The sequence below is a fragment of the Alnus glutinosa genome, chromosome 14 (assembly GCF_958979055.1).
Source record: "Alnus glutinosa chromosome 14, dhAlnGlut1.1, whole genome shotgun sequence".
In the NCBI taxonomy this organism is placed as follows: Eukaryota; Viridiplantae; Streptophyta; class Magnoliopsida; order Fagales; family Betulaceae; genus Alnus; species Alnus glutinosa.
In genome coordinates, this window is record NC_084899.1 from 1,881,014 (window position 1) to 1,898,340 (window position 17,327).

At 33.1% G+C, this 17,327-nt stretch overlaps 1 protein-coding gene across 1 annotated transcript; it reads left to right on the plus strand.

Moving 5' to 3' along the window:
- The first annotated feature begins 10,927 nt into the window (after window positions 1-10,927).
- Window positions 10,928-13,098, plus strand: LOC133857700 (GATA transcription factor 21). The gene is made up of 3 exons (XM_062293019.1): window positions 10,928-11,299; window positions 11,452-11,835; window positions 12,468-13,098. The coding sequence occupies exons 1-3, from the start codon at window positions 11,144-11,146 to the stop codon at window positions 12,807-12,809; spliced, it is 882 nt and encodes a 293-aa protein (XP_062149003.1). The 5' UTR covers window positions 10,928-11,143; the 3' UTR covers window positions 12,810-13,098.
- The last annotated feature ends 4,229 nt before the right edge of the window (window positions 13,099-17,327 follow it).

Here is a 17,327-nt window from a genome sequence, read left to right on the forward strand (position 1 = left end):
TATTTAACAATCATTTATTCCCGATCGATCGTGTTTAAACCAACAGAAAATAATGGGCTTGATTAATTATTTAAATTAATATTTTAATAAATTTGTATTAGATAGAACTTGGGACAAGTATAACGTAACTATGATGTATATATCCATCACGGATCCAATCAATTTTCATTGTCATTATGATATTATATATCCCTAGGAAATAGGCCGGTGGGAAACAAATGGATAACCCGCTCCATCAGCCAACCCATTTTGACAAAAGGGCGACAGCAGGGATTAAGACTGATCAAATACATGCATTGATATAATTAATATTGTCTCTTTTTTGATATATTCTAATCAATATATATGTCTTGATAAGTTTTTCTAGTCTTTAATTAGGTTAATTAGTTTGCTGGAATATTATAACGTAGTATAGATGCAATGCATGCGTGAAGGTATATGCCATAACACATGATTGAATATCAAGGCCTAAAGATAAGGAGGAATCCATCAATTTTCAAGTATATATCTCTAAGATGATTTTTTTTTTTTTTGTTTTCTTTTTCAAGGAAATAATAATAATAATAATAAAAATATTCTTTTTGGGAGTAAGGCGACAGCATCGATCTAGAAGATTTATAAGTCTTATTATCGCTTTCATTAGTTTCAAGAATTGAGAGTAATGTGCTCAAGAAAAAAAGGGAAAAGAAGAAGAAAAAGAACAACTTAATTAATTAATTCCCAATAACAAAAAAGAATACATGAAAATAATATTATATGTTTGAATATGGACTGCATGAATGAAATCGTCAATGTTAGGACTTTTCTGACAAGCTTTCCAACGTGCACGTCGTAATCAATTTCGACCTAAACTATCTAAAAATGATTCATGTTTCTCATGAGAATCTTTTATAATTATAAAGAAAGAGCTTTTTGAAGACTAATTTATCCTAATTATTTTGGGTGCTAAGAAAGCTACTATCCACTTATCCATTTAAGATTTTAGGTGGAAGTTCGGCTAGCATGTCTCTTGAAATATCATTTAATTAAATGATAAAATTTATTATTTTTTTATCACTCACTTCTTGTATTCTCAGCAAATTATGAGGCATCCCATCATATGTGGCATTTTTATTTTGTTACGGCGGAATCCTTAACTCAAATGAACAAGAATATCTATCGGATATTTCTACCCAAGAGAGACCATTGTTGGTTTCATCCGTCACATCGGGCAAGCCATCGACTTCAAGTGATCATGATAGGTTTGGACCGGGGCCATCATCTTCGTCAACATGTTTCATTTATTTCTCATTTTAATTAAATATCACATGGGTCGGGTGATAAAACAATGAAAACTCAATTACCCTCTTGTCCCTTTATTGCAAATGGCTACCTGGCCAGTTGCACTGGTCGTTATATGCCTTTTGTTTCATGGTTGGTCGAGACAAACGTATAAAGACTTCATGGGATCGAGGTAATGGGAACAGAGTCCGATGAATCCATCTGCATGTACGCAGCCAATGACATAATCATTTGACTCGACCATATTTTTGTTAGCATTAGGTATGGTAATTGAAGCCTTAACGAACTTAATCAGCTTTCTTAGATAGACAACATATGATTTGTTGGACAATTAAAATGTCCAACTAAATATCTCTTTCCATCCCAGCAGGACTGGCGCTTACTTAACATTGAAACTAGTGCAATATTTGTGATTTGTTCAACAACTGCGGGCGTCCACCAATGCCCCCACCATTTGTCAAAGTTTTGGGCTCACATTTGACAAAACAACTGCGGGGGTTAATGGCAGCAGCCTTCCACCTACCCACCTTCTCAACCAAAATGCATTAATATTTCCAGTTTATAGGAGAAGTTGGCTCAAAACCTGCCTATCCAACCCATTTATCCAATAGTTGGTGAGTTGGGACCAGACCCATCTCCTAGTGTCTGTTGCAAATGGCTCATATATCACCAACTCCCTTCGGTTTGGCTTGTTAGTTCTTTTTAAAAGGGTTGTTTTTGTTTAAAAAAGTGTTCCGAAGTAATATTAAAGTTAGAACAGTTTTGATTATTTTGTGTTTTGAATTGTTTTTGTTTTAAAATGGGAAAATAAAAAGACAAAAAAAAAAAAAGAAGAGAAAAAATGGGTTCAAGCAAAGTAGTCATCGGGATCAACCACATCTTTCCAACTCATTCAAGATAACTCACATCTCCATGAGTTGACTACTTGAGTCTCTCTTTAATGCTAATAATAATAAGGGTTAAATATATTTTAGCCCCTCATACTACCACCATTTCTTCAGATGGCCCCCCAAATTACCAATGCTTAGATTCTGGCCTCCCAAACTACCACTTTCTGATTTTTTGGCTCCATCCGTCTATTTATGCCATCAATTCTAATAAAAATTAGCTAAAAACTCGAAAATACCCTTCCCTTAACCCTGTGAATTTTAAAGTGTAAGAGAGGCATTTTCGGATTTCTGTTTAAAATTGACGGCATAAATGGACGGATGGGGCCAAAAAATCAGAAAGTGGTAGTTTGGGGGGTCATCCGGAGAAAGGGTGGTAGTTTGGGAGGCTAAAATATATTTATCCCTAATAATAATAATATAAATAATATTACTAAAATAATAATAATTTGACCAGAAAGATATTGCATAATAGATTCGTGATCTTGTGTGTATGCTTGTGTTTTTCTTTTTCTGTTTTAAGTTTCAACCTTTGTGATCAGCAAATCTTTCAAACTCATTGAAGAACAAGAAAAAAAAAACAAAAAAAACAAAAAAAAACAAAAAGAAAAAAGAAAAGAAGTTCTTAGAAATCCATTAGGAAAAAATTTGACAAATAAATTTAATTTTTAGCAGTTGATAACGAGATATGATATGTTTATAATTTCTGTCCAATTTCAATAACCTTTTTAAAAAAAAAATCAAACTATTGGATATGTAATATTCATACGTAGGAAAACAAATATAATAATATTGTAAACGTATCATTTATCGGCTGACAACCTGATAAACTATTAAATCAGTTTGTAAGAAATGTGTACGTAATACTGCTAAGAACAACTTGAGTGAAACATAAACATATGATACACTGGATTATTGAAACAAAGCAGTCTGTCATTGTTGTTAAGGGGACAAGATCAGCCGTTACACGACAGATACTAAGCATCCTCTTTGCAAATGATCATTTAATTAAGAGGATAAGAAGAAGCAAATTAAGCACTACATTTCATCATTCCAAGTCATGCCGAAAGAGAATCTTATCTTTCTATCTATCTATCTATGTTTAATCAGGTGATAATCCTTTGCAAGAGTGGATAAGCCTTAGCTAATATCTTTCTTCTTTTTTCTTTTTCTTTTTTTGCAATTATCTTCAATCCCACTAAATTTTGAAAAAGTGACAATTGACATATCAAATTACTAGACTCTTTTAATTTATTCCCTCCATAAGCATTTTCTGTTAATTTAGACGAAAAATACATCACGTGAGCTACACGTGACTCAAAATAATAATTTAAAATAATAATTTAAAAAAAATAAAAAAGAAAAAACTATGGAAGGTGTGTCTCATAATAAGGGATATAATTGACAATTTTAATTGCATGTGGATAATGTGATATATTTTTGTCCAAATTAACGGAACGTACCAGATAGTTTGAAGAGACTGATTGTCACTTTTTAAAGTTTGGTGTCATGATTACAAATGGGTGTTAGTCGGAGGCTTTCCTTTTCTTTTTCTTTTTGTAATTTTTTTTGTAATTTTGTAATTTTATTTTTATGTTTAATATTAAAAAGAAAAAGGAGGAGCTAACACATGCAACTTGTAAAAATGTGATAATATAATACATTTGTTCTTTGACATTTTCAATGGATCTTGGTGGTGGGTTTTTAGAGATCTTTATCACATTATGGGCCGGCCTGTGTCTGTACGGTTTTGGGGTGGGTTGGGCTACTCTTTAAACTTTTGGGCTTTTCCCTTCTCAATTCGACCTCAAATCAGTCTTTTATATTTTTACATAACAATTAAACATCGACTAATGATTTTGGTGGAGGTATGGAATATTAATGTTGGATGGGAATATTTGAAAGACCACAATTATTTATATAAAATGAGCTATAAATTGAGGTACCTGCTTAGGGGCATGTTTGGTTGAGAGTTTTTTTTTCGAATATTGTTTTTCAAATATCAAATTTTATTTAGATTTTATCAAACTTTTTTTAATTTTGTTTCAGGTTTTCTAAACCATCCAAATATAATATATATATTTTTTTTAAAAAAAAAAGAAATTCTCACGTATTCGCAATTTTTCAAAAAATCGGATACCCAAATGAATCCATCTCAAAATAATAACCAAGCATAAAATATAATAAGATCTTGCTATTAAGGTGCTGTAGTTTGACATATAATAGTAGGCGCGCGTTGTCTTAACAACCTCTTCATTTATAATACAGGCAATCATTCATTACGAGATGATATGCTTACAAAAGTTTTGCAAGTATGTATAAACCGATTATAACTGTTTCTTCTATAGATGATAAGTTTCCTATGGTTGGTTGTCCCATGTTAGTAAGTAGTTTTACACATATTTCACTTTGTTCCCGAATTATTGCGTCTTAGCTTCTTTATTTTATGTTTTGTGTGGTTGCAAGATTTAAATTTGTTGTGATTATTGAGAAAACACTCATTCAGTAGTCTAGGGTTGGTAAAACGAGTTATCGTGTCGAGTTCGCACGGGTCAACTCGTTTAGGCCAATCCGAACCCTACACGATTAGCTAAACGAGGTCATAAACGAGTTGGAGAGTCAACCCGTTTATAAACGTGTCACTAAACGGGTCAACCAGTCAACTCGTTTAGCCTAAACCCTAACTCTATAATTTTGTGTCGTGTTTGTGTCGAATTCGCGGGTCATGTCAAAAATTGACAACCCTAATTCACTATTCTCTAAGTGTTTTACAGAGATTTTCTCCAAATTCAGTCCATTAAATACACATCAATCTGGCATATATATATATATATATATATATATATATATATATATATATATATATATATATATATATATATATATATATATATATATATATATATATATATATATATGTTAAAAAATACATGTATTTAATCAATGATAATCACACATACTCTAAAAACATAAATAAGAAAACTTGGTCCACACCATATAGATATATATAAACTTGGTCCACACCATATATATATATGTATATATGTTATCTCTTCAATATCCAGCATGCCTGCCTGTGAAGAATTAATTGCCGTCACCACCTTAACAGATATGATTATATATATATATATATATATATGTCTAGAGAGAGAGAGAGAGAGAGAGAGAGAGAGAGAGGGAGAGAGGGACAGAGAGTGTGGCCATTTGTAATTGAGGGGAGTGTCATGTAGCTCAAAGGACATGGCCCCCCAGAATTGCAAGGCAGGGATATGAAAACTGAATATCTTTGGACTTACTCTTATTACTGACAGCATCTACACCATCCTCTCTCCCCACGTCCCCATCCATGTCTCTTCCTTTAAACATCCCACAGGAGTGACTGGAAAACAGCCTACGTAGCCACCTTCCCCATCGTAAAAATTACCTTTTCATTTTCTGTTTTTTTTTTTTTTTTTTCTTTTTGTTTTCGGTGTGGATATTTTCATGTTGCGGTGTATAGACAAGACAGACGTTCTTCATATGTCCCATATTGTTTTCGAGTCAGCTTCGGATAAAACTGGTCTGCCTTTCTCTTCTTGCTCTACCGGATATTTTTGCTGTTACTAATCTCAATTATTTAAGCACAACAGTCCTCCAAATGTGGATTAGCTCGAATTTACGAATTGTGTCCAAGTCCTTTACAAATATACCCTCCTTATATTCTCTGCATAAGACTTAAGTTGCTCGCCACATTTCCCTCTCGCCCACCCAAACACACGCATAATTATTATTATTTTTTTTTTTAAAAAAAAAATGGAATCCACTTCTGTTTTACGTTATTTTGACTTTTGGATCATAGTTCTCTCTCTCTCTCTCTCTCTCTCTCTCCTGCATGCTGATCGATCAGACAGACTGACAGAGGCAGTACTTGTGGCCAATCGATTATGATTGAAAATGGATATTTTTCAAAATCATGCTACGAAATTCAAAAGGATTGATTATCTTATCTGATTGCTTGATTAATATGGTTAAATATCTCATTGGTATTTGAGTTTTACGTGTTTTTAAATTTAGTACTTCAGTTTTGTTTAGTATTATAGATAATATTTGAATTATGAGTAAAAACTCATTTAGTACTTCTGTTTAATTTTTCGTCCAAATTTTAACGATTCGCCACGTGTCAACCGCTGAGGTTGACAGGTGACACTAAATTTTTTTTTAAAAAAAAAATCTTTAGAAAATAATTAAAATTAAAAAAAATTGAAAAAAAAAAAAGAGAAGAAGAAGGGGGGTGGGTGAGCCACCCCTGGCCTTGGCCGGTTTGGGGTGGTCGAACTACCCCACCCTATGAGAGGAAAAAAAAAAAAAAAAAAAAAATTTATGGGTTTTGGCCGAACCACCTCATGGAAGCCGACCTATGGTTCGTGGGGGTGGTTTGGCCACCCTCAGACTGGCCAGCTTGGGGTGGCCGAACCACCCCCGTGGCCCATGGAAGTGGTTTGGCCACTCTCAAGGACCAAAACTCATCAATTTTTTTTTTCTCTACCATGGGGTGGTGGGATGGTTCGGCCATCTCATAACCGGCCAAGGGCCCTCATCTTTTTTCTTTTCTTTTTTTTTTTCAATTTTTTTAATTTTAATTTTTTTTTTAAGATATATTTTTTATTTTTTTTTTAATATAGTGCCACATGTCAACCTTAGCCGTTGACACGTGGCGATGCGTTAAAATTTAGATGAAAAATTTAATAAAAGTACCAAATAGGTTTTTACCCTTAATTTAGGTATCACCTATGATACAAAACAAAACTACAGTACTAAATTTAAAAACACGTAAAATTCAAGTACCAATTAGTTATTTAACCCTAAGTAATAAGTGTAAGTCCAAAGATATTCAGTTTATCAAGTAAAATTAATGTGGGTATGATAATGGGAGGTGGAGCTGTATATATGTGCAGTAAAATTAATTAAATAATATTTCTTATTCTTTTTTTATTATTTTCTTTCCAACATTTTTTTTTCCTTTCCCAACCGTCATATATATTGAGCTTAAAATCCGAAAGCAACAAACGAAACTATATAAACTCAAAACTCATAATGGATTTTAGAGAAAACGAGCAAAAGCAATTCAATACAAAAACTCAAACAAATACTGAAAATCACATGCCAAAATTTCAAAGATATAGCATCGGATCATGTAAATTAATGTTCCATTTGTTTCGACGTAAAATGTTTTTCGTCGCAAAATATTTTCAACAAAAATGATTTTTTTGAAAATATTTTCCGAAGTTTGGTTCGTACAAAAAAATTACCAACAGCGTAAAATATAATCCGGCAACCGCCTCCGGAATCTGGTGACGACCGATCGCCGTCGCGAGATTCTGGGGAGCTAAATTCTGGCCAAACTGGCCGGAATTTGACTAGTACGGTCGGAATTCGGTTAGTTTCGTCGGAATTTTGGCCTAGTTTGGCAGGAATTAGGCAAAAATTTTCAAATTTCGGCTAGGGACCACGCCTCATGAAACGGAGGTCACTAGTTCAAATCCCACCTCCCCCTCTTATGTGGACATGTAAAAAAAAAAAAAATTGATAATAAATGACTATTTCAAAATGGAGAGGATCATTGTTGGGTACGGTTTTTGAATATTGAAACAAATAGGGTTCTATCTTTATTTAGGTGTTTTTGCTTAAATTATCTTTCTTTCTCTTAAGTAATTGTTAATTATTCATTTTTTTCTTCCTACATGATATTTTTGTTTATTGTAACAATAGACTATAGAGAAACCACGTACGATGCCATTCTTTTTCTTAAAAGAATGATTATTTCGTATACTAAACATGCTTTAAGGAGAAAATTAAAATCATGAATAAAAAAAAGAAGACAAAAACCCATATGTCAAATTTAATGATTTTAGAAGAAAAAAAGAGAGTTAATTTTATAACCTTTATATTTGATAATTAATACATAAGACACATGGATATTAGTGTCTAAGGACCACATTTCATGAAGCGAAAGTCACTAGTTTGAATTTTCCTTAAACCCTAAATGATTACTTACTAAAAAAAAACCTTTACAATTAATATGAAGAAATGAATTTAAATCATTTTATCATTATTTTAACATATATGTGTAGGTAGAGAAAGATATTCCCTTTGAGTGAAAAAATTGCTGCTCGATCGTAATCATATATTTATTTATGCAGAAATAGCTAGAATTGAATATTGTATATAGGGAAAGGCTAATTCTAAGAAAAATCCAAACCGAGCTAATACCAAATTCCCACCAACAGTCAAAAAAACTCTTTGTGGCTTCTTCATACATATATTTACGTCGATCTGACTTTGGCTCGCATGTGGCTTGATGATTTCCTTTGTCTTATTTCTTTTTAGTCAACCACTACCCTCTGTTTGTTCTTATTTATTTGTTTATTTTTTAATTTTTTTTTTTTAAAAAAAAAACTCATCATTTTCTCTTTTTTAACTACTACCTTTTATTCTAATGTCCTCCAAATATTTTAATTTTTACAATGTTTTTCCATTTATTATTGGAGTTGCAGTGCTCCTTTTGTGATTCAAATAACAAAAATACATTACACAAAATTTAAAATAAAATAAAAAGAGCAAGTCATTTTTATTTTTTATTTTTTTATATCTTATGGAGAAATATTTTTGTCATTTTGAATCACGGAAGGAGGACATTGCAACCCCAATGGTAAATTCGGATGACAATTGCAAAAATTATGGTAATGATAATTAAATATTGTAGTTAACCTTTTTTTGAAAAGAAAAAAGAAAAAAGAAAAAAAGAGCTAGCTGGCCAACTCCTCTTATAAATTATAAAGAAAAAAAAAAATTGTTTTATTAAGGGGTACTATAACTTTTAGTACAATTAACACCTTAGAAATTGACGTAGTCATATTTAATTCATGTGACACTTACTGCATTAATCACTAAACAATGAAATTTACCAGTATTACTCTAAGCCTTTTTTTTTTTATAAAAAATAAAAAATAAACTTCATCCAAATTATATAATTAAATAAATGAAGCAGATATAGTACTGAAGGACATATGAGAAATGCTAAAAAGACAACCTTAGCACAACTAATGCACAATCTCAAAGCACAATGAGGTTGTGCATGAATCACAACCTAGAATATATATATATATATATATATATATATATATATATATATATATATATATATAAAAGTAGGAAAATGTTAGATTTACAACACCAATACAACAACTGCACAACAATCCTTCACATGAGGGTGGGCCCACACACACTGGGCTCATCCTCATGTGAGAAGTTATTGTGCAGTTGATGTGATCTATGATGTAGTACAAGAATCAAATCTCATAAAAGTAAGACAGCCGGATTGATGGCAGAGGCCTGGGGGGTACTGCATGCATGGTGGCGCGGTGCTTGCGAGCTGAACGTGTCTCCTTGCCTGCAAAAGCATTCATTGTCTTTTGGCAATACTACGGTGATCAGGATTTGTTGTGTTCCATGCCATTCTAATGTGGACAATTCTTCAATATTCCTTCGATAACTACAAAATGTCAAAAACTATGCATCATCATCTATGTATATATGGTGAAGAAAATTTGCAATGCAGTAAAACTATATATCAATCGGCGGAAGTCCCTCCACCGACCCCAGGTTTTTCTCTTGAATCAGAACATTCAAAATTTCAAATATATATACTTCCTGTTACTCACATTAACATTTGTAATAATGAATAAAAAAACAAAGAATTAGTCACGTATATATGCTCGCACTGTTACTCTAAAAGATTTTCAAATGCTTGAAGTAATTAATTCTAAAAGCGCTTTTAGAATATAGTTTTGGCAATAATGTTTGCCAATAATGTAAATTTTTTACATAATTTGTGAACCCGACACAGGAAATCAGCGAATTAGGATACGATACAGTATATGATATTTTGAAGTTTTCCAAAATACGTCGATATAGTAGAGTTTTCATATAAATATGTTATGCTGTAACCCTAAATCATATACTGAAATATAGCTGCAGTCTTGTAGACGTAAACACATTTCCATAGCATGCATGTATATCTGTGTCTCGATTTTCTCTTGTTCTCTCTTTTCGATTCCATATATATTATTCATCATTATTATGCGTGGTAACAACATTAACCTAATCCGAACCCGACACAGAACACTCTAAAAAAACTTCAAATGCTTGAAGTACCTCTAAAAGCATAGAATATAGTATGTTTTGGCAATAATGTTTGCCGATATTGTAAATTTTTTACATGATTTGTGAACTAAATACGGAACATTAATTTAGAACTGACAATTTTTGATAATCTATGACTTCAATACAAAATTAATGAATTAAAGTTGAAATGTCTAATTTATTTGATCGAATTCGGTTAAAATTAACCTTATATAATCTTATATTGTTTTATATACTCACACTGGAGACAAGATCTGAACCGACACAGACACATTAATAATTACCTCCCCCGTATGATTATTGATTAATGCAACAAAACATGACCACAAGAATTTTTTAAGAAACGGGGAAAACGTTTTAAGCGGCCCAAACTCTCTCATCGATCAGTGTCCTGCCTAATAGCCATAGTTTACTTTCTAGGTTGACGACCTTCAGAACTAGATGCCTGGTGTGGGATGCATAAGGACATGATCAAGTTTTGTGTGGCTACCATCCAATCTTGTCTCAATCATTATTTTTATACAATTAATCAGATCAACTAGGGTTTCGTGGGTTGAAATTTACTTTTTGGAGATAGGGTTTTGGCATCTGAGGCTGTGTATAGTGGCATTCCACACGTACGTACATCGATCTCCTCCTCTTAGTTTATTTGTCTTTTTTTAAGGTTTGGCTGTTATGAATTCACGTGATTGTCTATAGGCCCGATCTGCTTCCCCAGCTCTCTTTTAAAAGAGTTTTACCACTCTATCACACAGGCCCTTTTGCCTTCTTCTCTTTCCAATCTCTCTCCATATATGACGACTCCTTCTCCTTTAGAGCTCAACGAAGATTATCATGAACACCATCAAGCTTCTTCTTTTTCAAACCCTATTTTCTTTCACCATGCTCAAGATCAAGGAGGAGGTTACTATAGTAGTGAATTGAAGCAGTACTTCCCAAAAGATCAAGAGGTAAGGGATAAATGAATGATTTAATTTGTTCACTTCTATATATATATATATATACACACTGTATTATTTGTGTGTTATAAAAATTAAAAATCAAAAAGAAAAAAAGAAAAAGGAAAATATATTAATCCTAGCTAACATCTTTCTTGATTTAGGTTGACGAACTTGTTTCGCATGGCGGATGGTGTGATCATGATCAAACACCAAAGAATGAAGGTGGGGATGGGCTCAAATTAAGTATCTGGAAGAAAAATGAAGACCAAAGCGAGACTAGTTCGGTTAAGTGGATGCCTTCAAAGATGAGAATGATGCGGAAGATGATGACTACTACTTCAGAGAGTAGTAGTACTACACCAGTTAACTCTATGCAGAAGTTTGACGATCAGAAGCGACGAATAATGCCTCCTTCTGCAGAGACGACTGATAACAGCAGCAGCAGCAATTCTTTGAACAACATTAGCAACACCGCGGTTAGAGTTTGTGCTGATTGTAATACAACTAAGACACCTCTTTGGAGGAGTGGTCCTAGAGGCCCCAAGGTATATATGTTCCTTCGTTTATATATCTAAGGATTCATCTTAACAAATAGAGTGCGAATAAAAGTTCTCTAAGCTATTTAATAAACTGTTTTACAATTGATATATAACTCATGATATGATATGATAGTTAGTGAAAAATCAGTCTTTGGATTAAGAAGGACTTTGTAAAAAGAAAGAGAGTAAGTTTATTTAATAGACTGATTTAATTTACGACTGTCATATAATTGAGATGTTTTGACGGTGAAAATCAACAAGGGTTTATAAAAATGAAAAATCAATAGCTAATTTTCACTGCCACATCAATATTTCAAGATTTTAATGCTAGAGGTACTCTTTGTGTTGCTTTAAAACTGGTATTGCTCTTAAAATTATCATTTGATTTGCGATAAGTCATTATTAAATTTTAATCAAATGATAATTTTAAAAGTCATATAATTTTTTGAAGAGACAATTTATAAAATTACTCCTATATATGGATGTTGTTTAACAGTCTGGGTTAGTGACCGGTTGTGTACGTACGTAGAGATATTAATTAATTAAGCACTAAATTAGAACGTCCTGATTTAAGTGATTATATATAGCTGATCAAGAAAATTAAGTTGCTGATTTTTGTACAATTAATATGGGTGTAGTCTCTGTGCAACGCCTGTGGGATTCGTCAAAGGAAGGCGAGACGGGCCATGGCAGCAGCTGCGGCAGCAGCAAATGGAACGATTCTGGCAGCAAACCCACCATCTATGAAGAGTAAGGTGCAACACAAGGATAAGAGATCCAGCAATGGTAGTTATGTTCCAAAATTCAAGAAAAAGTGCCAGATCACTACCCCTTCTCATGGCAGAAAGAAGAAACTTTGTTTCGAGGACTTCACATTAAGCTTGAGTAAAAATTCAGCCTTTCAACGAGTTTTCCCACAAGACGAGAAGGAAGCTGCCATCTTGCTCATGGCTCTATCTTATGGCCTTGTTCATGGTTGACTTAATTCTCAAGATCATCTTTATATCTTTCCTGAGTTTTAGATTAATGTTTTCTTAATTAGCTAGTAATATTACTTCAAGCTATAATATTAGAACTAGCTAGGGAGCATCTGTGATCGATCGATTTGTGTGAGTGAGACAAAAAAACAACAAATAAAGTAATGGGGTTTTCCTAATTAGGAGGCTATGGTGGATATGAACAGGTTGATAACCAAATTATGGGTCTCTTGTTCATCTATATCCTAGCTAGTCCTACTATATTAATAAAATATCCAAGTTTTTATTTTCATGCTCGATCTTATGTTCTTTTCATTAGTTTTCCTGTTATTCTATGTATGATCCCAGTTGTCTCAAAAACCGTCTAAAGCACATAGTGATGGTGGCTGAAGCGAGTGGTAGGGCTACCTAATACCTGTAGCCCAGCTTCAGAACATGTATGGCTCCAGCCAAATAAAGCAACAACACTTTCTTTAATGATGGTGATGATTCATACAGTAGGGTTCAGCTTTTTGTGTTCCTAGGGTGTAGTACTTACTTCGTCTCAGATTTTGTCTGCATGGCAGCAGGTCAAAGGATAATTATGTTGTGGGGTAATTACATTTTTCACTATAAACTACCAGCCTAGGTCATTTTACCTCTACAAACTATCACTTCGACCAAAAAAGAACATCAAACTACCATTTTACTGGTTTGCCCCCTTCCGTCAGGGAATCCCGTTAATTTGGATGGAATATGGCATTTTTTACTGTTAAGTTTGATTTAAAGACCAAAATGCCCCTACAGTAATTAATAAAAAATATTAAAATTAATATATGAAAAAAAAAAACTGAAGGAAAATAGGTGGCGGCAGCCATCCCTGAGGTGGCCGGGTGGCCTGCGAGCCACCCCCAGAGGTGGCTCCGGCCACCTCAGAAGGTGGCTGCCGCCACCCCCTTTTCCTTCGATTTCTTTTTTTTTTTTGTTTAAAATTAGGATATTTAGGTAATTTTTTAAATTGAGTTAGGCATTTAAGTCTTTGCATGAATTAAACTGACGGAAGGGGGCAAAGTATGTAAAGATGGTAGTTTGATGCTCTTTTTTTATCGATGTGGTAGTTCGTAGGGGCAAAATGACATAGGCCGGTAGTTCATGAGGGGAAAAGGTAATTACCCCTTATGTTTTTTTCTTTTTTTATTATTTTTTAAAAATATGTTTGATTTTATTTTAGAATTCAAATTCTATTAAGATTTTATCAAAAAATTTATTTAATTTTATCTCAAGTTTTTTAAACCATCAAAATATAATTTCAAAAAACAAATTCTCTCAATATTCGTAATTTAAAATATAATACAAAAAATTCACTCACCCAAACGAGATAAGCACATGGAAGAATGAGTAATCCGTATATTCGGCCGAACAACTTAAAATTTATTTGAGCATGACATGCAAGTTAGCAATTTGGACATAAATTTGTCCAGATTCCAATCCTAGTTCAAGAACTAAAATGGTACTTAAACCCCAACTTAAATTGTTAAATGGTGGCAACCGACAACAATGAAACTTCAAATGGGCACTCAAATTATTAGTTAGAAAACTAGCTTGAAATTGTGTGAAATAGCTAGGGTTCATTGACAAAATATTTTATATAGTGTTTTTTGGTTTTAATTTAACATAAATATAAAAATAATTTTACATATTTTATATTTTGAGTTGTATGTTAATGCTTTTGATATTTTTTTTTATTATTAAAAAAAATCTTAAAAAACATTGGCAAACGAGCGAACTGAATTAAATATTAAACGAGTATTATATGACGCACAAGCCCTATTTTTTTATTAGTCATTGAAACACTAAATTTAGTCTATGATTACATTTACAAGGCAGACGTTCTAACTATTTAAATTTTATTTAGGGTTAAATAGTTTTTTGTCCATATGTTTTGCATTTTTATCAATTTCTCCCTATGTTTTTAAAAGTGTCATAAATATTATTGATCCATGCGCTTTCTCCCCTTATCATTTTACTCTCTTCATCCATATTTCGTAAAGAAATTAACGGATTGTGTGCTATGTGTTTATGCTGCCATGCAGAGGAGGAGCCACACTTTGGCCCCAAAAAAAATCTAAATAATAATAATAATAATAATAATTTTACCCCTATTTTTTAAAAAATTTATAGTTTTGACCCTCCCAAATTATTTTTTTTCAATTTGACCCCCCCAAAACCTAAATGCTGGCTCCGCCCCTGCTGTCATGTATGAGCCATTAAATGTTCATCATGTCAACATATCATTTTTAAAAAAAAATTAAAAAATAGCAAAAGGAAAGGTTGGCTGTGGGGGCAAAAACATATGATCCATATATGGGTGGTGGTAAGCTTTTATAGTGACCTAACCCCACCCTTAAGGAGATGGTTAACGGGAGACCCCTACCCTACAGGTTATAGAGGTAGTCGCGTAGCGACTCATGCTTGTAGGAAAGTTGCTTGCAACCCACCCTTCTTGCGAAGGTGGTTGCATGGGACCCCATCCTAGCGACCACCTCTTCCAGCTTAGTCGAGGTGGTTGTAGAGGGGAGTCCCAATGACCCACCCTCTCTAACCTATGTAGTGGGTCGTGGGGGACTCCCCTACCCCCACAACCACTTCCTTGCCCCATGGGTGGGTCGTTGGGATGAGAGACCCTAAAACCACCCCAAGGAGGTGGGGTGGTTCCATCGGCGGGTAGTGTATCCACTACAACCCACCTAATGCAGGAGAAGAGATGAGGACTTGCAAGGGGCTTACCTATCCCCGCGAACCACCTGGCCTCTTCCACCCTTTAAGGTGGGTTAAGGGAGATTTCCCCATTCCCGCGACCCCCTTTGCAGAGTAGGAGTCCTCCATGAACCACCTGGAGCCTCGAGGTTGGGGTTAGGTCTTTAGAAAACCCATCACTAACTATGGGGTGTTTCTTTCTCCAAAATACCTCCTTCCCCCCCCCCCCCCCCCCTTTTATTATTTTTTAAGTGATATGCTAATGTGGCAAATGTTTAATGGTTCATAAGTGGAGCTTGAACACTTGGGATAAATCTATTTTTTTTTTTATATGAACAAAGGGAGTAAAACCATAAGGGGTGAAAGTATAGGGACCATTTTTAACACTTTGAACTAATAAAAATGTAAAGTACAAGGGTCAAAAAGAAAAAGAAAAAAGAGAATAAAGAATTATACTGAGAATTGTATTCTAATTGTGGATTTGCCTATATTATAATAATGAGCAATATTTAATAGTTATCTTATAATATTACTAGTGTGGCAGTTCTAACCAATCTTTAAATCAATTCTCAATAAAAATAAAAAATAAAAAATAAAAAATTAGTTGGAATTGCCATCTCGACATTGTGAGATTGGATTGTATAATCTGTATGGGATCAAAATGTTGGTAAAGAGACACTATTATAGAATATAATAAAGCAATAGTAATGCTAACAACGTCGATAATAATATATATTTTTTATTATCAAATCATAGTCAAAGAAAAATCCTTAATTGATATTTTTGTTTACTATGTCATTTTTTTTGGGACTGCTTGAAATAAAATCAGTATAGTAGATGATGAAATTATGTTTCATGGGAGCCTAAAAATTCGATTTGGCCCTACAAAAATCATGTTAGCCTCTCGTTAATAATTGTTTTATTATTATTATTATTCCGTCTCTGTTCACATAGGATTCTATAACTTTAAACAGTATCAACGAAGATCATGTACAATATGCCAGTTTCATATGAGAATTTGTTCGAATCTCTCGATCACTTGTTCAGACAAGTATTCAAGTAATCCGAATAGGCAGGATCCAAGCTACCTGCACCTGAGCTGCACAAAATCCTTTTTGCTTAGATTGAGACTTGAACAAATTCTCATATGACCTATGTTGGACCACAAAGGCTGCAAACCCAAGTGTAAGTTTTCGCAAGTAATAAATCACGATAAGTTTGAGGTCAATCCACAAGGAATAATTAGACACGAGACAATAATTCTTACTATTTTGCATAAAAGAAAAAAAAAAAATAAATATATATATATATGAATTTTTGCTTTTGGTTACCACTCGAAAGTGGAGCAGAGGAATATAATTTAAATTAAAAAGTAAACTATAAAACTAAAATAAATAAATTTGATTTTGAAGATAATATTGGAAAAGACTAGGGTTTCAAGGATCCACCTAGTATTTTATTATATATTCATGAGACATAAAAAAAATATAAAATAGATTAAACATGGGTTTTATTGAGAATTTGATTTCAAAAACATGAAACAATAAATTAAGCATTCCATATATTTTCGAATCATATCAAATCAAACAAAGTAAGCATTTGATATAAACAAAAATCATAAGGAATCAAAATAAACTTGTCCCATTAAATTACTCTCAAATAAAAAATCATCCCCAAAATTTAATCATTCATCTATGAAGAACAAATAACATGGTCTCAAGAACACATAATAAAAATACTAGGCTTCACCTCTAACCCTAGCTAGAGGTTTAACCACTCATGTTT

Bases quoted from the DNA above. Each gene is read 5' to 3' on its own strand.
- LOC133857700 (XM_062293019.1), top strand. From the start codon at position 11,144: ATGACGACTCCTTCTCCTTTAGAGCTCAACGAAGATTATCATGAACAC. The intron at 11,300-11,451 runs GTAAGGGATAAA...TTCTTGATTTAG, and splicing joins ACTTCCCAAAAGATCAAGAG to GTTGACGAACTTGTTTCGCA. The intron at 11,836-12,467 runs GTATATATGTTC...ATATGGGTGTAG, and splicing joins GTGGTCCTAGAGGCCCCAAG to TCTCTGTGCAACGCCTGTGG.